We start from the raw sequence: 22,830 nt of genomic DNA on the forward strand, positions 1-22,830 counted from the left end.
GTACATATGTACTCACGGACTCCTGTTTTATTCAGTGATTTGGTTTGTCATGATCATATTTTGACGTTCAAGTTGTCCTAGACTTGGCCTGCAGGAGCCCCCCAGGTTGGTCCCTTTTTCCTGGGACTGTCCCCATTGTCATGTCAGAAGCAGTGCCTTACTTTCTGGTAAAACCAAGTCTTCCAGGGGCACCTGGGTGGCTCAGTCGGTTAAGTGTCTGCCTTCGGCTCAGGTCATGATCCCAGGGTCCCAGTGGATAGCCTGCTTCTCCCTCTCCCTCTACCCCTCCCCCTCCTCGTGCACTCTCACTAGCTCACTCGCTCTCACTCTATCTCAAATAAATAAATAAAATCTTTAAAATTAAAAATAAAAGTCTTCCAGCCTCATCTTGTCCTTTCCCTGCCCTGGCCTGGAATTGGCCATTTCTCCAAAGAGCACTTGCTACTTTTACTGGCCAGTAGTATCTAGAAATAGGGTCCGGTGCTAAGTGTGCTTGTGAATACTGAGGCATCACTGCTTTTAGGTCCTCTGAGCAGACACACTGGAAATACGCTTGCATCTAGGAGAGTAGTTGGATACAACAAAGAAGGGATGTCCACACAGTGGAGTACTATGCGGCTATGAAAAAAACATAAAGATGATATCTCTGAGCTAATATGGCAACAGACATAAATAGATGATTTTCAAGAAACATAGAAATGGCCCTTTGACCATAGGTAAAAGCACTTAGACATCAATAGAAAGCCTTTCCCTGAATCGGATTATAGAGGAATTCACGTATATTTTCCTCTACTATCTGCATGGTCTAATATAACTCTTTTTTGTGTGGTAAAATACAACATATCATTTGCCATCTTAATATTTTATTTTATTTTATTTATTTTATTTTATTTTAGAGGTGGGGGCGCAGAGGGAGAGGGAGAGAGAATCCTAAGCAGACTCCCCGTTGAGTGCAGAGCCCGACATGACACTTGATCTCACGACCCTGAGATCATGACCTGAGCCAAAACCAAGAGTCCGACGCTCAAGCGACTGAGGCCCCCAGGCGCCCCATCTTAACCATTTTATTTATTTATTTATTTTTAAAGATTTTATTTATTTATTTGACAGAGAGAGACACAGCGAGAGAGGAAACACAGCAGGGGGAGTGGGAGAGAGACAAGCAGGCTTCCCGCTGAGCAGGGAGCCGGATGCGGGGCTCGATCCCAGGACCCTGGGATCATGACCTGAGCCGAAGGCAGACGCTTAACGACTGAGCCACCCAGGTGCCCCCCATCTTAACCATTTTAAAGTGTACACAGTTCAGAGACATTAAGTACGTTCCTATGGTTGTGCATCCTTCACCACCCTCCAGTTTCAGAACTTTTTCATCACCCCAAATGGAAACCTGATACCCACGACTCCCCATGCCCCTTCCCCCCAGCTCCTGGCAACACTGATCTATTTTCTGTGTCTTTGGATTTGCCTCTTCTGGACACTTCATATAAATAGAATCATGCAAAATGTAGCCTTTTGTGCTTGGTTTCTTTCACTCAGCATACCATTTTGCAGATTCATCCATGTTGTAACAGGCGTCAGTGTTTCGTTCCTTTTTATGGATGAATACTATTCCTTGTACAGACAGACCTCATGTTGTTTATCCATCTGTTGACGGACGTTTGGGTTGTTTCTACCTTTTGGCTACCGTGAACAATGCTGTTATGAACATCAACGTCCAAGTCTGTGTTTGAACACCTGTCTTCAGTTCTTTGGGGTAGATACCAGGCGAGGAGTTTCTGGGTCCTATGGTAATTCTCTGTTTACCTTGAGAGGAATGGCCAAGCTGTCTTCCACAATGGCAGTGGTATTTTTCATCCCCACCATTCACTTGCTAGTTTTAGCATCCATTGACTAGTCCTGCCTCAGTTATTACAACGTCTGAGGCTTCCAGTTCCTCCACCCCTGCTCCAACACCTGCAGCTCCTCACTTGATCCCGTTGCCCCAACACCTGCAGCTCCTCACTTGATCCCGTTGCCCCAACACCTGCAGCTTCTCACTTGATCCCGTTGCCCTGCTAGTGGATGCCAGGGGCTATCTGACTGTGGTTTTGACCTGCCCTTCCCTCAGGACATCAGGCATCTTCCCATGCACTTATTGGCCATTTGTGTATCTTCTCTGGGCACATGTCTGTTCATTTTTCCATTGGGTTGTCTTTTTGTTGCTGAATTATAGAAGTTCTTTCTACATTCCAGATGCTGGACACTTACCTGACGCATGCTTTGCGGATTTCTTCTTCTCCCTTTCTGCGGGCGGCTTTTTCTCCCTCTTAATCGTGTCCTTCGCGGTAGAAAAACTTACTTTTGATGAGAGCAAGGTCTTGATGACCAAAAATACCTTAACGTGTTGCTCCTTAGTCCTTGGCCAGTATGGACGCTTAGACTGGTTGAAATGAAGGGGTGAGGGTGCCAGTGACTGCAGCTCATTGACTTTGGAGACGCCAGGACAGGCTGATGGAGGAGGGGACTGCGTCACTGTCACCACATCGTGCCGGGCTGGCTCAGGGTCTGACCATCCCCTTAGAGCCTCCAGTGAGGGGAGAGTGAAGACAGCAGATTCTCCAGAGCATCCTTTCTGAGTTTCATCCTCTGACCTTCAAGGAGCCCTTGCCTGACTGCAGTGGGTCTAGTTTCTTCCCAGGGTTTCCTCTCGGTGGGGACATCGGAAGGGCATGCTGGTCCAGCTCTTGTGGCTCGTAGGCCTCTGGGAGGACCTCCCACCTTCCCCCTCGACCTCTGATCCTGCAGGGACCCTTGCTCCACCAGCCCCAAGCTGCCTGAAGCGCGGGAAGCTGTGTTATTAGCCCATTCTCCTCACTGGGGGAGGGTTGGGATAATGTTCCCCGCTAATCTTCCACCTCTGGGCCAGAGATAAGAGATAAAAGCCAGATACGGGCATGCATGCCAGGAGATGCTCTTTCTTCATGGTGCTGCTTACAACACTGTTTCCCAACATTTGGCTTTTCTTTTTTTAGCCTTTGCTGAAGCAACGTACTGAGAATGCACCTTGCTGATTTTCCCTGCTGTAGGTACTGATCCCCGTCTACGAGATTCTGTTTGTGTTTTATTTTGTTTTCTCCTCTTTACGTTTGAGTTTTCAGTAAAGCAGTTCACTCACATGATTAGAAAATCAAACAAGTTGCCATGAGAGATATTGAAAGGCAATAATCCCTTACCCCACGCCACCAAAACCTAAAACGAACCTTTTAAAATCGGGTACATATTCAGTTGTTTTATGGCTTATCAATGTTACAGCTTATACGTTGTCTTATTATGATGGATGATGACTACTCACCCCTCCAATCTTCAGTTTCCCGTCTGCTTTCCTTTTTTAAATTAATCAGCCTTTTCTTTTTTTACACCCGCAAAGAGCCTTCTTAGACATTTGTTTCTAATTACCCCCTTGCAATTTTAGCAGAACAGATATACCATATATTATTTATGTATTATGTGTCTCTCTGTGCTTTATATGTGAAAAGAATACATCCCCCTTCCCAAGAGCCATTTTCACCCCTTAGGGGCAGTAACGCCCCCCGACCCCAAGAATAATAATGTAATGGGAAAGGAAGTCGAAGTGAGTGATGTCAGTGACTACAGTAACATCTGACTGGTTTGGGATAAGGCCAATCTGAATTAGCCAACAATCTCAATTATGGAATACCATTTTTATATTTTGCCAACATCAAGAAGTGAACCAGCCACCCAAGTTAACTTTCTAGATATTTGAAACTTAAACCATTAAGCACCAAAACATGCATCTTTTTAAGTGTTCGATGCACTGTACACTTTGTAGTTTTCTCATTCAAAAGATATGAACTATAACTTCACTCTTTACAGAGGATTTAGGGTCCTCGCCAGATTGCCTGTGATACAACCTCGCGTATCCAGCCAGCACTGAGATGCAGGAACTACGCTCTGTATCATGAGGGCTTCTGACTCTCATCCTTCCCGTCTCCTTCCTCGGGCCAGCTACATGCTCTGCGGCAGTGTTCTTGCCTAAATAGCACCTCCCCCCTCCCATTGCAATGCGCTGCTAAGAACCAGTATTCTTTGTGCGTGTGGTTAAAAAGAGTAAATTATTAGTAGCGAAGTCCCTTGGTTCCTCATTGAAGAAATAAAATGCTTATGCTGTGAGTGTTATGGCTGATGAGCAGGGTTTTGTCCAATTACTTCTGACTTCTGGGTCGGGATCAGGAGCAGGAACGGCACATGGGCTGCTCCTCGCTCAGGTCCCAGCCCCTGCCCAGCCAGCCAGGCTAGCGGATCCAGCACCCTCCCCCGAGACGCAGAGCCAAGGCAGCCAGCCCTGGGTCGGCGCCCAAGGAGGCGCCTTTCGGTAACTGAGGCTTTGCTCTGGCTTTTCCCACCGTGTCCTTGAGGCACTCAGAGTCTGAGCCCAGAGGAATCTTTCTGTGAAGGTTGAGACGATGCTCTTTACCTGTGAAATGCTCTGCAGCTTTCAAGATATTTTTTGCAGTTTTATCTAATTTGATTTGCTCAAAACTTCCGTGGAAGTTTTAGGGGAGAAAGGTGGAGGAATAAACTAAATGGCTCAAAATCACATCCTGGTATGTGAGCCTACGTGCTTCGTTTGACCTAAGTATTTCAAACCTTCCTTTTTATCGTCTTGTTTGGTAATATATTTCACTTTGCCAAAGAAACAGATTAAAGGCAAGCTTCAGCTCAGATCTCATAGTTTAAACCCATGGCTTCCAAATATTAGAAGTGGAAAAGCCCGTGGGGCCTCCTTGAGGAACCCCGGATTCTGGAAAAGGGAAACCGTGCTTGGCTGCTCGGGAGGTGAAGGCCTAGGTGGCCATACTCTGTGGGAGTTGATGAGGTCTTGACCCTTGCCAAGGATTTTTGCACAGTTCTTTACCACTTTGGCCTTTCCAAGACATAACTCAGAGGATGAACTAAATGGAAAATCCAGATGCTCGGCTTCTAGAATCTTTGGAATCTAATTTTTGAAAGCCCCTGCTCTTCAGCCCCTGAGCCCAGGGTTCACCCTGAATCACCTGAATGCTGGGGTTAGGAGCAGCTCTGGTCTCTGGCACCTCTCTTGGCCTGGCAGAGAGACCCTAGAGCCTGGAAGGGCCATGAGGAGGGATTAAGTAAGGCCCCCACTGGGGGGCCCCATAGGGCACGTGATGCCCCATGGAAGACTTTAAGATCATCTAAGGATTCATACTTTTAGGTGTTGCACTTGGGCATGCTAAAAATAATTATTGTCATCGCTTTTCTCTCTTCCTGAACACTTCTGTACTCTGAAAGATGATACCCCTATTGTCACTGGGTTTAGGTGTCACTGGTGTGAGTTGAACTCTTTAGGCTGAGGTGGTTTGTCTTTGCCAAAAAAATCACCCTCTTGTCGCTCAAACTGGAACCTCTAAACTCCAGCTCGTGGGGGAGCGGTGAGTGACCGTGACCGCGCTGGAGTGACGCACGAGTGGGCATGGGTCCCTGAGTCAAGGTGAGGATGCGTCACTCTCCGGAGCCTTGGCCGCATAAACGTCTCTGGGAAGGGACATGGAAGGCCCCGAGGAGGTGACACGGCAGTCTCACTCGGAGTCAAGTGCCACGGTGACCTTTAGAACTTTCCATGAAATATGACACAGTCTTTCGCAACCAGCGGGACGGCACTAGCAACTATGTGTGTCCCCACACACTGCAGCTCCCACGCCCAGGGCACCCACTTTCCTCTTCCACAATGGGATTTTGTTTGGCTCGCAGACTCTCAGAGACCTGGGTGCTTTTCAGGTACTGTCACATGATCCTCAAAGGTTTTCGGAGTCAGTTTTCAGTCCAAGTGTCTTTATTTACTCTTCCCACATCCCGACAGAGAAGAGGCAACCCGAGGTCCTAAATGCCACTGGACGGGGGTGGTGGGGGGCAGTGACCCCATGTCTAACCCCAGCCCTACCACTGGCCTCCCCTGGGATCCTGGGCAAATCAGTTTGCTTCTCTGAGCCTCCGTTTCTTTTTATTAATTAAACGGAATTGTACGGGCTGGCCTCCGACCTCCCTGCGTGGTGGGAAGCCCTGAGGAAAAGTCTGTATCCTCTGTTCCAGCAGAAGGCGTCCCTAACAGGGTGAGACCCCGCCCCCCCCCCCCCCCGGCAGCCAGGCTCCGCCCTGCTGGCTGCTTCTGTCTGCACCTGGGCCTCGTCCACAGCCCTGCAGCCCCAGGTGCGAGGGCACGCTTGAGGGGTGCATCGGGCTTGTGACCCCTTGTGACCGTCCAGTGAGTCGTTCACAGCTGACCCAACACGGTCCACAAGTGGCCTCCATGATAAAGTTTTGGGCCTTGGAAAAATTTTATTTTAATATAATTGGAAATCCAGAGGGAGGGTGGGCTTCGGGGGGATTGATTGCTCCCGTGGGTCATCCCTGGACTGCCCCGCCTGAGCTTCCAAAGGAGGAGGATGGGATGGTCTCTGTGACCTGCGTGGCCCCATGAGGACCCCCTCAGCGGTAGGGCCCCCTGCTGCTGCACATCTGTGTGTATAGGGATGGGGTGACAAGGGGAGCTTGGCATCAACCGGGGGGTCTACCGCAGAGAGGGGACGAGTCCTGGTTGGAGCCATGACCACAAGCCTGGAATGGGACCAAGTTATGGGGACCACAGATGCCTTATGTCTTAGCGCTTGCCCCCAGGCTGTGGGAACAAGGCCTCCCGGATCACTAGTGGATTGCCCTGGGTCACGTGCATTTTAGGGCCACTGGGGACACCAGAGAGGTCTCACATACAGAGCTCTGTGAACGTGTAAATGCTCACGGCATGGAGAGAGAGCGGGCCGCACAGGGAGGGCACAAGAGCTTTCTGTCCGCCGGCATCCTGAGACAGTGGTGAGGGAGCGCTGTCTGAGGACAGTTCCATCTTGGGAGCCATTAGTTCCTTTTTTTTCCCCAGCCCTCTCTTAAAAAAAATCCCCATGTAAGGAAAACTTTCCATCGGAACATCCTCCCGCTAGCTGAATCACAGTTGCGGAAAGCCATGTTGCCCTCGTTCGTTTGAGACCATCAGCTGGTGGAAACGTTGAAGAAGGCAGTGAGTGACCATCCCTTCCAGCTCCTCAGTCACAGTACTGAAGGCAAGGTCCTGGGTCACTTCACCTGCAGTGTGAATGTGTCCTCTCTGCCGGCGCATCAGCGTTTGTCTCTAATTGTGGAATAAAAAGCGTTGTCCCCAGTTGAAGGAATTCCAGGCACGTATGAGTTGAACAGGAAGACCCCAGTGGTGAGCGAGCCAGTTGTTAAATTATCAGGAATTTCTCAAGTCTGTCCGTGCCCCATTGGTGCCTTGAAATGGGCCACTGTTGGAGCATTTATACCATGGAATGTGGCCAACCACGTCCTCCCTCTCCCCGCCTCCCAGAGATCGGCCTGCTCAGCACTTTCCAGGACACCACTGCTTCTCCGTTTCTGAAATCGGGTGTCGCCAACTGCTTTTTCCTCTGCTCTTGGGTAAAACTGACCCTGGGAAGAACATTTCAAGTGAGGTCAAAAGTACATGTTGGCGTAGGTGGGGTCTCTTTGGGGATTTGTGTCCATGTCAGGCTGAAAGCTGCACTTAACCTTCTATCTCAAGCTTTCCAGGATCCATCATGCAGGACAGGGAACTATCCTGGGCCAAAACCTTTTTGCGGAATCAGACCAAGTCCACCATTTCTTTCCAGAATGTTCTGTTACCATCTCAGTAACAGAACAGTGGTCCTGAATGATCTGGGTAATACTTTTCTTCTCTCTGCCTAAGTTGTCACATCCTTACGCGCCTCCTCTCCAAGGCCCCAGACACTCCTGTTGAGTGAATTCTGACCGTGTGGAGCCCAGAGCTGAGCACAGCAGCAAGTTCCGGCCAAGCCGCGCAGAGGAGACAAGTTCTCCCACTTATTAGCTGTGTGATCCTGGTAAAGCTACCTCTCTGACTCTGTTGTTGATCTTTTTTTTTTTTTTTTAAGATTTTATTTATTTGAGAGAGAGCATGAGCAGGGGGAGGGGCAGGGGAGAGGGAAAAGCAGACTCCCTGCTGAGCAGGGAGCCCGATGTGGGACTCGATCCCAGGACTCCGGGATCATGACCCGAGCCGAAGGCAGATGCTTAACCTATTGAGCCACCCAGGCGCCCCTGTTGTTCATCTTTAAATAAAATGGTATTAATAATGCCTGCCCCACATGATGGTGGGAAGATTGCAATAATATGATAACTGTGAGGTGACCAGCACTCCAACTGGCTTGTGGTGGGCACTCAACAAATGGGATTTATTATTTTACTAATTAACAGTTCTTAGAGGACAAGAATGTCTTTGAATTATTCATAGCACTAATCTCCTCCATCAGCAACTGTCCTGTACATTTGGTTTAATAACTACTTGATGAGTGAGTGACCACAAAACAAAGCACAGAACTACCAAGCACACCAAAGTCACTGTTTACTTTCCACGCGAATTTACACTCGCTCATGTTTAGCCGCCAAGCTTTGAAATGTTATCTCTCACTATATTCTTTTTCATATAGTACAAGAATATTATATTGGCTTCGACAAAAACTTTTCATTTTCCTTTTAATGAAATATGCCCCTTTGTTACTGAAACACATGTTTAGTAGCCTTTTCCTAAAGAAGTTCTGCTTTGCTTTTATTTTTTTTTAAGATTTTATTTATTTGATAGAGAGATAGAGAGAGCCAGAGAGCACAAATAGAAGGACAGAGGCAGAGGGGGAAGCAGGCTCCCCAGCGAGCAGGGAGCCTGATGCAGGGCTCAATCCCAGGACCCTGCGATCATGACCTGAGCCGAAGGCAGACACCTACCCATCTGAGCCACCCAGGCGCCCCTGCTTTTATTTTTTTAAGTGAATTTTTACTCATTATTTTTTTTCTTTTTATGTAATTTCTATGCCCAACGTGGGCCTCGAACTCATGACCCTGAGATCAAGAGTCACATGCTCTACCGACTGAGCCAGCCAGGTGCTCCTGCTTTGTTTTGTTTTAATTGATAAGATATTAAAAAAAGAAAGAAACAAAGAAACAAAGAAATCTCAATGGGAAAAACCTACCTGTGCTTCTTTTTCAGAGTTTAATCCCAGTAAGTATGGGCTACCATATTTAACAACGGAGATGATCCACTCGTACATTGGGAGACCCAGCTGGGGGTAGGTCTTGTGACTTGTTCTGGGGGCTTCTCCTTTCCTCTGGACTCTCCAACCCTCAAGGCCAGCTCACGCACTCCCTTCCAAGGGGGGCCATGCAGTTGCCCCTCCGTCCATCTGTGCTGATGGCACTCATTGTCCAGACTGACCACTTGCCGTTGATCACATACAGCTTTTTTTATGCAGTTTCTATTGCTTTACAGTTTATCCTTGTCATTTGCAAATTCCTTGAGGGCAAAACTATTTTGTTTGTTCATTCATGCTTCCTTGCTACAAATATTTGATCACTGTTTCTGTCCATCAGTCCCAGCAGGAAAGAAAAGGCACACCGAACAGCCATTTAGAAGTTCAGACTTCTGGAAGTCGACGAAATCCTAATGTGATCGAGTCTTGTCTTGATACACAGAGGGGGGAAACTGAGACCCAGAAATGGGAAGTAACTGTTCAAGATCAGAAAGCTAGTCAGTAGCACATCCTGTAACTTCCCTTTAATCTAGTGAAGATATCAGCAAAAAAAAATTTTTTTAATATAAAAGTTATTTTTCTATCTCATATTTTTATAGTTTGGTTTATTAGTTGCAAAATGCATATGAGATCTTTGTTGTGTTTTATTAGATCGGGGTTTGGCTTAGGAGTCAAGGAGATTGGAATTCTAGCCCTGGTTCTGCCATTAGCTACAGGACCTTGGGCAAGTCCCACCCCCTTCCTGAGCCTCAACTTCCCCATCTGTAATGGAAGGGGGTTGGACTAGATCCTTTCTAAAATCTGTGTCTAAAAGCTGTCATCCGAGGGGGGTGCCTGGGTGGCTCAGTCAGTTAAGTGTCCAACTCTTGAGCTTAGCTCATGTCTTGATTTCAGGGTGGTGAGTTCAAGTCCCATGTTGGGCTCCCCGTGGGCATGAAGCCTACTTATAAATACATAAATACATAAATACATAAATTAAAGCAAGCTCTGTCATTCTACAGTTCTTAAGCCCAGGGCTCAAATTGTGCATTTGCTAAAGAACCTTCCGGCCCCCCGTATCCCCGTCTCACAGGTGGTCTTGCATCTTTCATCGCGAAGGAGCATGAGCTGAAATAGATTCAGTGATTTCCAGCCCAGGGACCTGTGGCTCCTCCACCAAGACGCAGCCGGAGCCTTCTGACCCCGTGGAGCTCTGGAACACATGAATCAAAATAGTTGTGTGATGTCATGTCATAATGGGAATGTGCTCTGGCCAATTGGTGCCAAGAATTGTCTGTCCAGGGCGGTTTCCTTTTACAGTCTTTTTAAAGAGACATCTGCAGATCTGCACATGACCGGCAGGCCTGGGCTCCTCCGCTTGCCTATTTAGTCTTACCTCCTTCTCTGATTTTAAGGAGGAAAAAGCCCTGCAGTGTCTGAGTGCGCAGCTGACCTTAGCTACATAAACAAACCCACTGGCAGCGTCTGCCCGTGCTTCCGGCAGCTTCTTGCCTACTTCAGGACAGCGGGCTGCTCTGGCGGCTGTGGCTGGAGGTGTGGAGGGGAGGACGGCTGCGCTCTTCCTCGGAGGAAGGACTGCAGTGGGATTGCCCCACGAGTCCCGCGGCGGCTGCTGGCCCCGAGAGTGACCTGTCCTGTGTTGGGGTGAGGGCTCCCGGCCAGGACACCTGGACTCATGGGGCCGTGTCTCTAAGCTCTTGGTGCCTGAGGCTGCTGGGTGCCCCACACCAGCCGGCTGATGCTGCACCCCTCCTGGCTCCCTGCCACCTGGTGCTGACCCGGGTTCGACGGGGCTTGGTATGGTCACCTGTCGCTGCTCCTGTGGCCACAGCTCCTCATGAAGCGTTTCGGCAGTCTCAGGGGGAACAAGAAGCACAAGGACCCAAACCGGAGCACTGAGAGGCGCCAGTCGGAGCCCCATGGCCTTTTTGGTAGGACGCTGCCCTTTGCCCCATCCTCTGCTGGTCCGTGCTGTGGGAGGGAAACCCCATGGTGTGCGTGCGTGTGTGTGCATAGCCTCCTAAGCGGTCGCTGTGTGCGGATGTAATTGCCAGGCAGGAGTTAGAGGACCAGGTTGACAGGTGCCTCCTTATTGATGGTAATGCTTATCATGAATTGCCCAACGCTGTTCTGAGACTGTTTTACCCCACCTGGCCCAATGAGGTTAGCGATCAGTTGGATTGTCATCCATTTAGGCAAAACCAGCGGCTTGGGAAAAAGAAGGAGTGGGTTGGAACTGTTATTCTTGGCTGTTCAAGATGAAATGTGGGTGTGTAGAGAAAACGAGTGTTGGGGGTCAAGGGGACGGACCCTTCGCCCGTATGGCTGAGGAATCAGACAGATCAAGGGTTAATGTGGGAGGGAAAAGCACCGGCCTGATGTATGTCCCCTGGGGGAGAAGTTTGCTTTGTGGTCTCCCTGGCTTCTGGGACCTTCCACAGCCTCTTCACACACGAGGGTTGGCACCACTGTGACCAGGACATGTGGGGGAGGGTCTGCGATTCAGTACTTCCAGTGACTATGGATTTGGGGTAGGTTCCCCTCTGGCTGAAAGTGTTCTTAGCTCACAGAGGCCTGGCTAAGACCTGCCCGCTCAAAATCAAATGGTAGTCTTCTTCATTTTAAGTTCCTGGTGGCTACTGCCTTTCTGAGGTGGGATGTTCCCGAGCACCCCGCTGTGAGATGGAGCAACAGAGCCCCGCACACATCCCAGAGATAGTGAAGATGGGGAAGCAGAGCAGTGCATTAAATTGTGTCCCTTGAGTGGCACATGACATGGTACATGGCAAAAAAATATAGTCCTTGTGTATAGTGGGGAAATGACTTTGGCAAAACATCTAGGCAGTATGCGAAAATAAAAAGGTGAATATAAAACTCGCTGACATAGCTTGCTAATCCAATTTAACCAGCTACTTCCAGAAAGCCTCTGGTGGCCCTGGTGGGAGGATGGTGACCCTGGGAAGTGTGACCAGCTCTGGAACCAGGAACTAAGGAGTAGTATCTGATCGGACGCTATGGGGAAGCTAGGTGGGAGCTCAACACCTGCTCCTTGCCTGGGGAAGGAATGGCAGATGTCTTGGACTTGATTCATAGATGTGGTTTAAAAAGAAGACTTTTTAAAAAAATAATATAGTAAGGGGCGCCTGGGTGGCTCAGTCGTTAAGCATCTGCCTTCGGCTCAGGTCATGATCCCAGGGTTCTGGGATCGAGCCCCGCATCGGGTTCCCTGCTCTGCGGGAGGCCTGCTTCTCCCTCTCCCACTCCCCCTGCTTGTGTTCCCTCTCTCACGGTGTCTCTCTCCATCAAGTAAATAAATAAAATCTTAAAAAAAAATTAAAAAAAATAATAAAAAATATATAGTAATAAACACTCATTTACCTTAGAATTAAATCTGAACCCAATATTTAACTAAAAGTCTCATTTTGCTAATGGGGACGGGCAGGCCCATTATTAAGAGCCTATTATTTGCCAGACTGTGGTTTCTCCTCTTGCATTTAAAATGTGGCTGTCATCATGTCTCCTATGCTTCTAAGATCAAAAATAATATTTGCATGTCGACCAAGTTTTCTAAGTGCTCACCTGCAAATGCCAGCTCTGACCATGACCAGGGTCAGGAAAATCAGGGCTCCCTCCAGAGCATTCCTCTGGGGTTTGGGAAGCAGGCTGAGGCCACTCAAGGTGGCCGGAGTGCAGGCATCCAGGCTTGTGGTGTGTCCGGTTTTCTTTTTGTCAGGGCCTCCATGCGCAAGGAGCCAAGAGCAAGGCCACATGGCAGGTGTTGGGCGGGGAGACATCAAATGAAGAAAAAACAGTGTGTCCACTGGGCATTCTCCACCCTCTGTGCCTCGCTAACCCTCACCCACCTCTCCAGACTCGGCTTAACCATCCCTCCCCTAAAGCCTGGTCACCCGTTCTGTGATCTCCTGGCTTCTCAGGGACAGGGATGGGGCGCCAAAGGAGCATTCAGTCCGTCGTTGTGACCCCATCGCATTATGCTCTCGCTGCAGAATTACTGGTCATGGGATACCTTGTTCCTGGTTGTCGAGTAGGTATTGCTTCGGGGTTCTTATTTTCCGAACTCTACTCCTTCCTGTGGTTATTCCCGTAGCAAAGAATTCCAGAGGGGGTCTCTTCTGCCCCCAAGAAAGCTCCCGTGAGGGTGGTGACCATGTCTGTCCTGTCCTTGTGCTCCATTTCCCTCAACTCAAGCACACTCCCGTAGTCGGCATGGGCTCCGTGCGCCCCAGGGCCGTGCCCCCTGTCCCAGGAGCCGCTCACTGTGTCCTCGGCTCCAGTGGAGGGTGGAGCTGTGCCCCGTGGGACGAGGTGCGCTTTGTCTCACTGGCTGGTGTCCCTGCAGTTCCTCAGGCCGAGACAGCTCTTTGCTGCACACGTGTGTACACTTACGAGCATGCACCCACTTGCACCCAGCTGTCTCCACAGCCTCCCGACCGGCCAGAGCGACTGGGAGAATCAGGCCACAGCCGATCAGCAATCACGAAGCCCATTTGTATTTGCCTGGATGGCATTTTCCTTTGGAAGTACGGGGCTCTCGTTGGGATTTGGAACCCTTCAAGCCTTGCGATAAAACACCCTTGAGGGTTCGGATTCATGAAAATCTCATCCCTTTTGACCTCAGAGGCTCGCGTCTACCCAGCTCCCCTGCAAAGCAAAGCAAGCGGCTCAGGTTTTCATTCTCCGTGTGATCTATAAGTAATGATTTTGACTTTTCCAGCCTCTCTGGTCCACAGACATCCAGATTATGTAGACAAAGGGCCTGTGGCGATAATAATAAAAATGTAAAAGGAAGATTAGGAAGGATCATGCTAATCAGATGAGAGAATTGGCTGCAGCAACTTTTCTATCCTCTGCAATTAGAGTGGAGTAGTAGTAAAAGATATATGTACCTGGAGTCTTAAGAGATCCCTTCTGAGGACCATCCTAGAGATGGGAAGCCAAGGGGTGCGTCAGGAAGCTGGCGCTCTGTCCCCATGCCACCAGGTCTAAGTGACGCCGAAGACCGGAACCTCTGGTGCGTCTTCGTGCTGCAGGGAGCCTCCCCTTCCGTTAGCCCTCCTCCGGGTAAATATATAATCACTTCTGGAACAAAACTCCAGAGTTCCTCATGCCCAGATACACTCATCTTCCCACACTGCCCGTCCCAGCAATCCTGTCCTCTGTGAATGCAAGCAGAGCCCACAGCAGGGCACGGTGCAGGGGGAAGTATCCCTCGCTCTTTGCCTCAAGCAGCAGGCTGGGCTGGAAAGTGATGTCGTCTGTGGTCCATCCTGCCTCCCCCAGCTGTCCCCTCTGCTCCCTGCTCGTCCCTCATGGTCTTCGTGCAATTGCAGCTGCCTTGAAAGATACCACTCCTCCTTCAGTCTCATTCAAATACATATCCTTACCACTCTGTAATGGAAATCCTCAAGTATATAGAGAAGTAGAGAGAACAGCGTCATATACCCATTGTCAGGTTCAGTGAGGCCCGGTGCTCTGCCAGTCCCACCAGCGTCTGAGCTGATGTTTTAAGTTGTGGTGAGATAAGATCTACCACCTTCCCCACTTTTAAGTGCACAGTTCCAGTAGCAGTAAGTACATTCACACTGTTCAACTATCATCATCATCCATCTCCAGAACTTTCCGTCATCCCCACCTGAAACTCCGCACCCATGAAACACCACCTTCCATTCCATCCTTCCCCAGCCCCTGGCACCCACCTTTCAACTTTCTGTCTCTCTGAATTGACACTCTAGGACCTCATACAAGTGTAGTCACGCAGTGTTTGTCCTTTGCGTCTGGCTTGTTCAACAGACAAGTGAGCCTTCGTTTGCGATGCTAGGTGGTGGTGAGTGTGGTGGAGGAAGAGGCAGGCCGAGGGGCGGCCAGCTGGGCAGGAGGTCTCCTCTGCCAGGGCTTGAGGGGCAGGAGGAAGTGGGCCGAGCAGACCCCGGGGGTCAGGTCCCTCCAGACAGATGGAAGGCCAGGCACTGAGGAGGGACACCCTTGCTGTGTTCCAGGAGCAACAACAGGCCAGTGTGTGGACAGCAGGAAGCAGAGCCAAGTGCTCAGTGGGAGACTGAGCGTGGTCTCCCACCACGTGGGAGGGGGAGCCCGGCAGCCAGTTTATTCACGGTCATGTGGGCATGCAGAGGACTCGGGGTTGTACCTGCACGAGATGGAGCCCCCAGGGGCCTGAGAAGAGCACTGATGGGCTCTGAGGGCTGGGCCTTCCCCACGGCCACATGCAGGGGCAGCCCTGGGGCTGAGCCCCCACCCTGCCTCTCCGTGGGCCTGGTGCCCGCCTGGAACCGCCCAGCCCCGGCTCCCATTCTCTGTGCTGAATTTGTGCTCACACAGAAGACTCCTGGAGACCCAGCATCTCGTCTGCAGGGATCAAGGTTGGGGCGTTCTGGGGGTTTCAGACTCCGTAGGAGTCAGGGGTGGAGGTGTTTGGGATTACAGGAGGGCATTTCCTGGTATTCCTCAGAGCAGTGCACAGTTTAGGTGCTCATCTCAGCTAGAACTCGAGAGAGGCCTGGCTCGCTGGCCCCCTCCATCCCACCTGCGCCCAGCTGGAAGAGCTCTTCATTCCCCTTCCCGCCCTCCCTTGTGCAGCCGTCACCAAGCACTGCTCGGCGGTCCCGGGACACGGGCCCCTGGTAGACAACAGGTGGAAGGCATGGCCCGGATGAGGGCTTCCTGGGAAAATCTCAGTTAAGCACTTCCGGATTCATCCTCTCTCTGCAGGCTCCCTGGATCCCTGAGCAAGTCAGGCGGTCCACACCCAGCAGGCAGGCGGGCGGCGGAGTGGCTGCAGGTGGGCATTTCGCGGGCAGCGTGCTCACCCGCTCTGGGCCTCGGCTTCCCATCCGTGCACTGACGGCTTCAGGGTTGACTGAGGCCTGGGGGAGGCAGTGGGGGCTGGGGCTGTCCCTGTCCACGCCCCTTCCCTCCTCCATCCCAGCAGGACAGAGAGGAGCATCCTAGCAACAGGCCGAGGACGACAGAGACAGGGAAATGGGTGTTCGTGGGCCCCGGGGGGTTAGGCAGCACGCCAGCAGTGTGGTTCCGAGAGCTGCTGTCCTCTGGGGAGCCCTGGTCTGAACAGAGACGCTCAACCCTGCACAGATGATGCGGGTACTGCGGACGTCTGAGGCAGTAGGACGAGATTGCGAAGCCCATGGAGTACATAGAGGAGTAAGGGAGAGAGAACGTTCAGGAAAGGGGCTGGATTTAAACACGGTGACCCTGGATAGCGATGGAGGAGTGACTCGGCTCAGGGCTGGAATGCCTGGCTGGGGTCAGACCACTCCTGCTGCTTTGTCATCCAGACCCTCCCGGAAGGACCTGGCCCAGGCTGGGTCTTAGGGCCCAGGAGCCTTGGCACCTGAAGGCATTGTATGGGCCTCCCGCTTCTAGATGAGGTCAAGAGCTTGGTACATCTAAAGAGCAGGACGAATTCTGTCCTCCAGTAATAATTTGTCTTTAATGATTGAGAATAAAAAACACACAGGGTCCAAATGTTCTCAGGAACCAATCAGCATGGATGTTCCCTGAGGGCCGAGCTGGCTTCTGGGCCCACCGTGTCCCTGGCCTCCTCAGGTATCCCATGGCAGTGGTGGTGGTCCAGAGTGTAAGTCCCCAGGAAGGCGTGTCCTCTCAGTTAGGCCCCAGGTCAGACCTGTGCTTGGCCACTGGCTGTGAGAGTGGGTGCACAGGAACCCGGTCTTGGGGCTCCAGCTCAAGGGCACTGCTGGGAAGGAAGACGTAGAGGGTTCAAGGCAGATTCAGAAGCAATTCTAAAATACTTGGCCGAGCCCCACGCTGGGCTGAAAGATACAACACAAATCAGCTAATACCAGGGATTTCATCAAGAACAGCAAATAAGTGATAAAACCCCTAGGACCCAGCTTAGCCTATGTTCAGCCTCCCTATAGCTTTCGTATCTATAAACCAAATCACGTATAGCCCCTTCCTCCTAGAAACTCAGCTTTGCTGGGAGGCGAGGCTGAACCGACCAGAAAGCAGGACCCCTGAGCTCCAAATGGCTAGCTTGGCGCCGGTTGTCTTTCTCTGCTCTCAGTACTCGGGAAAGTGAAGGCCTTGGGAAACCACTTCAGTTCGGGTGCCCTTCATCAAGGGTTTCTGAGAAATTCTCTGTTAGTTGGAATGAATGCATGTTTCCCTGGAAGGTTTTATGGTGACAGTTTATTGTGTGTATATATATTGAGAAATCTTTTAATGTCTGCCAGTCCAGAGCAAAGAAGGAAACAGGGAAATACGTAGATGATGGGGAGATGTGTTTTCATACATAGGTTTTATTATTATTCAGGTTCGCTGAGGCCAACAGACAAGTCAGGGGATGCTGCCATGAACTGATGGTTCCCAACAAGGCCACGGCACACCGTGGGGAGTCACACCAAGCACCAAGGTGGATCAGGAGACAGAAGGCTATCTGGTTGAGGGGAGGGGATGGTCAGGAGCCTTTATGGTGGTTTCCATGGGAAAGGCAAAGCCAGGCAGGGTCCGCAGGTTTGGAATTGGAGGACTTGGACAATTCCGGCAGGCTGCGGGGTGTCGAGCCGTCTCTGGCTGTCTGGTCCCTGGCCCTGGGATGGTTAGCTAGGGCAGGGGGATGGTGCCTTCTGAGCGTAAGAACTGGGCAGGGGAGGGGGTTCTGAGTCTGGGCTCTGGATTGGTTTGTTTGCATACGAAAGTCTAAGAATTGGCTGGCCTGGGAGGGGCAGTCTCTCCCTGGTAGGTGAGGATCCAGATGCCAGAATAAGAACACAGAAAAGAAGAAAATAGAGTTCATATGAGGTATCATCCCCAGACTTCTCACTCCTCTTCACCTTTCACTTCCAAGTGTTTTCAACTCTGCTGGGTGGCCATCTGCCCTCCTTGAGAGCTGAGCCTCCAGCATGCAGGGTCCTGGTGGAGGGGCTTGTGTCCCCCAAGTCCAGACACCCTGGCCTCCTGGGCCTTCCATGCCCGGCTCCCCCTTGGGTTACTTCCTTCTGGGCACGTGTGTCTCCCTTTCATTTCAAGGACACCATCTTTTTTGCACCTGTGGACCGAAGTGAAGGGCTGTCTGTCCTGAGGGGGTGTCTTTAGGCCACAGAAAGTGCCACGTGAGCATCTGTGGACAAGTGTGCCGTGCAGCCTTCTCTCCCATTGTTGTAGACAGTGTTCCACGAAAAAGCCACCTGCCTGGTGGTGGGCAAATGACACGGATGCTTTGTGTCCATTTGCATGGAGTCTGGGACTCACCTAACCGTGCCCTTAATTCTGGAAGAAAGCGACAGGAAGGTGTGGTCAGACCAGCACAGGGGCCCACGGAGGACCCGGCATTGCCCTGCAGGCCCTCAGGAGACACAGAAGAGACCGGTTGACCTGCAGATTTCTTCCATTCTGAGGTCTCCTTGAGCCTCACCAACCTGACTCCTGCTTGGTGCAACCCCTCCGCCCAGCCTGTGCTCTCTCCCTGCGTCTCTGCCCTGCCTCGGCCCCCAGCATGGGCATCGCCGACCCTTCCGGTGCTTGCTTCCTGCTCAGTCTCCGTGGTTTGCTCCTGTAAGTTCCAGCCGTGGCGTGTGGGACTTGGGTGCTGGGAACACAGTGGGGAAGCATGTAGACATTGAACAAACATGCATAAATAGGTCACAAAAGTGTATGATAAAAGATGATACAAATTAGAGGGTAAATGGAGATTTCGTCAGAAGGGTCTGATTTCGATGTGGGAGATGGGGAGGGGAAGGTCGCTCTGGGCAGAGATCACCAGCTGGGTGTCTCGTGGAGGGGAGAGGAACAGGAGGGGAGTGGAGAGGGCTCCAGGCGGGGCCTTGTGCGTCACAGGCCTTTAGCAGGGTTGCCCAGAGCTCAGGGGAACAACACAGGTGTCTCAGTGCCTAGAAGGTCATCCTCGGTGGCACCCACCCAGCACAGCACCCCTCAGACACATTTGGCCCCGACCTCCCCCTCTTGACGTTCCTGCTGAGATCAGTGTGGCCTCTCCGGAGGCAGGTCCCCAGATCCACCCTAGAAAAGCAGGTTTTCTCCCAAACAAGAAACAGTGGAGCTCTGTTGGAGGTTTCCACTGTGCGGCTTTGGCAGGCCCCAGTCCACCTCCGCATTGTTTGGGTTGGTCAAGGGTGCCGAGTGTCCAGATAGCCATGGCCCCTGGGGAGTCTGCTCTCATTCCAGGCTGATAGAAAAGACAAGGAGGCCCCGAGAGTGACTTCTCTGGGTCACGTGGCTGACGGGTCCCCTCTGGCTCCACGTTGTCTTCAGAAGATAAGCTAAAGAGAATGGGGCTGAGTGTGTTGTTCCCCTTGCTGGATGAACCCTCCTTGGCCTCCTTGCCCTCCTCTTCCAGGCCCACCACCCTCTCGGTGCTTTTCCACAGAATCTCTCCCAAGTGCTCCAGGACCCACCACCATCTTGCTCACATTGGCAGTAAGACAGTAACTCGGCGCAGTGTTTGGTTAGTCTGGTTGGGCTGACTCGCCAAACTCCTCTGGTGTGGAGACTGTGTCTTGTTCTCTCTGCCTGTGACAGATCTCCGATTGTTGCCCACATTCATGACCTGCCTTCCTCAATAACAGGACCCCAGTTCTCATTCTGTGGCCTGCATATGGCTCGGGAGGGCCTGTGACAAAGTTATTCACTGAGCTATAAAGGGGAATGTTGTTTACGCTTATGGGAAAGACTCGTAAAAGAGGGGCAGGGTGGGTCCCCATTGGTCCTTCTTCCTTCCCCCTACCTTGAATGTAGCTGTGATGACTGGAGCTCTGGCAGCCATCTTGGACCCTAAGGTGACTGCTGAGGATGAAGACACACACACTCAGGACAGTGGGATCTAGAGACAGGAGTCTGGGTTACCAGAGAACTCTGGACTGCTTACCTGTCAGGCACCCTTTGTGTGAAAGGAGAATAAACCACTCCCTTGCTGAAGCCACTGTGATTTTGGATTTTTCTGTGAAATGAGAACAAACTGAATCCCCGTGATATAGCTGAACATGGACCTTGATCCACACTGGGCACTCCATAATGACTTGAGGACCACACAAGTGATCTGTGAGCTTCTCCCCACGTGGAGATGCAGCTCCTTCAGACTGAGGACGCTGAGGCTCGGTGGGTGGGGGCGGCCCAGGCGGCAATAAGGGCCCTGTCTCTGAGGCCACGCCATTGACCTCTGTCCAGCTCCATATTCCTTAGAGCTGTGTGTTCACTCTGTGCACTCTGATAATCTAAATTTATAGTAATAAAAATATATGAGACCTGTTGATGCTTTATACAAATCGGTCATTTTCTTGAAATTACTAGTATCCCTTTCTGTGGATTTAAAATAGGACTTAGTTTGAATAGATTCCACCACAGAGAGAGATGGATATGATCTTTCAACTGCAGGTATGCTGGCAAATTTCAGACCAGCCTGTTGGGCCGCAGTCTGGACTCTGTACGAACCAGGTTTTGACGCATTTCTTTTATGATGTGTATCTGGCTGCACATGATCAGATAAGCCAGAAATTACGAGTTAATCCATCTGATAAAGGTACGTATCATGTGTGCACGTTAGCCTGGTGCTGAAAATGAGGTGAGCGTGTGAGATGCGGCTCACGGCTGCCTGCAGTCTAGCCGGGGGACCCCGGCCTACAGAGGAGGCCCCTCAGATGGGCACTGGTGCCCCATGCTCTGGGGCTCAGGTGGAGTTGGGCTCTGTGTGCACTGGACCCAGGAGGTGAGGTTGGACTGGTGGAGACATGAGGGGGAGGGGCAGTCAAAGAAAATTCCAGAAAGAGAAAATGGGGCCAGGTTGGACAGAACCGAGGATGCCAGGCTGGGGCTCCCGGAAGGGGTGTCAGCCAGGGAAGGTGTTAGGAGAGGGCCTGGGGGAGAGAGCCAGGGCTGGTTCTGCATGAAAAGCATCCTCCCTGGGCTTCCGCAGCAGCTTCCCCCAGGCTCCCCCCCCGGGAGAGGGGCTGCAGGTGTTTCCAGCCCCTGGGACAGCCCCTGCCTTGCACCACCTGCCACTTGCTTATGGGCAGCCCCGTTGCATGGCTCTACAATGTTTTATGTTCAATAACTCTGTTAAGGCAGGAAGAGGAGATGGTGGAGGGGTGTTCTCGTTTTACAGATGGGAGAACTGAAGCCCGGAGAGGCCAAGGGATATGTCAGTCCCACGTGGCAACCTGTCAAAGAAGATGAGTGTCTCCGCCCACTGCAGGCAGCCTCAGCCCCAAGACCCTGGGCACCCTTTCCATAGGGCTTCCCTCTACTGACTATGCGTGAGGTGGGCCACGGGTACCCCTCCCCTCTGCTGCAACGACACACAAAGCCTCCCCTTTCTCTGCCACATTCTTTTTTTTTTTTTAAAGATTATTTATTTATTTATTTGAGACAGAGAGAATGAGAGACAGAGAGCATGAGAGGGAGGAGGGTCAGAGGGAGAAGCAGACTCCCCGCTGAGCAGGGAGCCCGATGCGGGACTCGATCCTGGGACTCCAGGATCATGACCTGAGCCGAAGGCAGTCGCTTAACCAACTGAGCCACCCAGGCGCCCCACTCTGCCACATTCTTCACCCACACTCCGGCTGCTACCCCAGGCAGTCCATGAGTCATGGGGGATGAGTCAGAAGTCCCCTGTCCTCCCTGCGGCTCATTCCTGAGGGACTCAGCCTGGTCACAGTACAGCCAAAGCTGATCAGAGGAGAAACAGAAGTGGCCGTAGCCTCGAGGTGACCTCTGAGCAGCGGTGGCCGTGACCTGAGGAGATGCCCAGATGGTGCCCCAGAAAGACGAGTGAAATGCTGTCTCTTCAGGCTGGCACCTGTGGGCCAAGAGCCTTCAAGGTGCGCCCAGCCTGGGGGTGATTACCGTCGCCTACCAAAGCCCGTCCAGGGTCCCCCTTCCCAGGGGTCTCCTGTGACACTAGCATCCCTTCTCCTGGATGGCTCCACAGCAGGGCTCCCATGCTGGTGGTAGGTCACCTGGAGTCACCCCATCCTTATGACCAGGTCTGGCACTTCTGCGCCTGGACTTGCTGGAACCAGATGGGGCTTGGGTCCACGCATCCCAGCAGGTCCCAGCACCCACAAACAGATCTACCTCGGGCACTACGTTGTTGAGATGGACTAACAATGCAATACTAACTTTTAAAACCTCGTTAACGTAGATGTTATGAAAGTAGAAGCATACATAAGCATGTACAAATCGTAGGTGGTAAATGTGCAATTGGAACACATGCGTGTAACCGACATGCAGATCAAGGAACAGAGCATCACGAGAGCACCCCGGAAGCCTCCCCCCACTCCCTCCAGGGCACTTCCCCGCAAGATCAGCACGGCGTGGTGCTGAACTTTCTGTGCTGGGTCCGTACGAGAGTTCTTTTTCACCCGGCTTCTTTCCCTCGCACCCTGTGAGATGCAGCCCAGCTGATGCTGTTGCTACCGTGCATCCTCCTTGGCCACCCCGTCCCCCGCATGGACCACAGCCCCTTCTCCACCCGCCTGCACCGGCATGGCGGCTTCCGGCTCGGGGCTCTGACGGAGTGCTGCTGCGAATGTTCTCGTACGTCTGCATGCTTCTGTTGCGCGCATACGACGGCTGCTAGTCGTCGCACGCACACACGGGCGGCCTCAGTCAAGAGCTCAGCGTTCGCTGTGTGTGCCCCGCCCGCCGGGCT

General features: G+C 51.7%; 1 protein-coding gene across 6 annotated transcripts in view; it reads left to right on the top strand.

The window, feature by feature from the left end:
- The window catches only part of PRKAG2 (protein kinase AMP-activated non-catalytic subunit gamma 2), a 258,642-nt gene that overhangs the window by 101,386 nt on the left and 134,426 nt on the right, over nt 1–22,830 (top strand). Inside the window, exon 1 of one of the 6 annotated variants that reach the window (XM_045864020.3) lies at nt 10,111–11,077. The exons of the other annotated variants lie outside the window; for them this stretch is intronic. Coding sequence (XP_045719976.1) covers nt 10,984–11,077 — 94 coding nt within the window. The 5' untranslated portion in view covers nt 10,111–10,983. Of the gene's footprint in view, nt 1–10,110; nt 11,078–22,830 lie in introns of those variants that run through there. 6 annotated transcript variants of the gene reach the window in all.

Source organism: Mirounga angustirostris, unplaced genomic scaffold (assembly GCF_029215605.1).
Source record: "Mirounga angustirostris isolate CCGP_5_RB_7025 unplaced genomic scaffold, mMirAng1.0.hap1 SCAF_12, whole genome shotgun sequence".
Classification (NCBI taxonomy): domain Eukaryota; kingdom Metazoa; phylum Chordata; class Mammalia; order Carnivora; family Phocidae; genus Mirounga; species Mirounga angustirostris.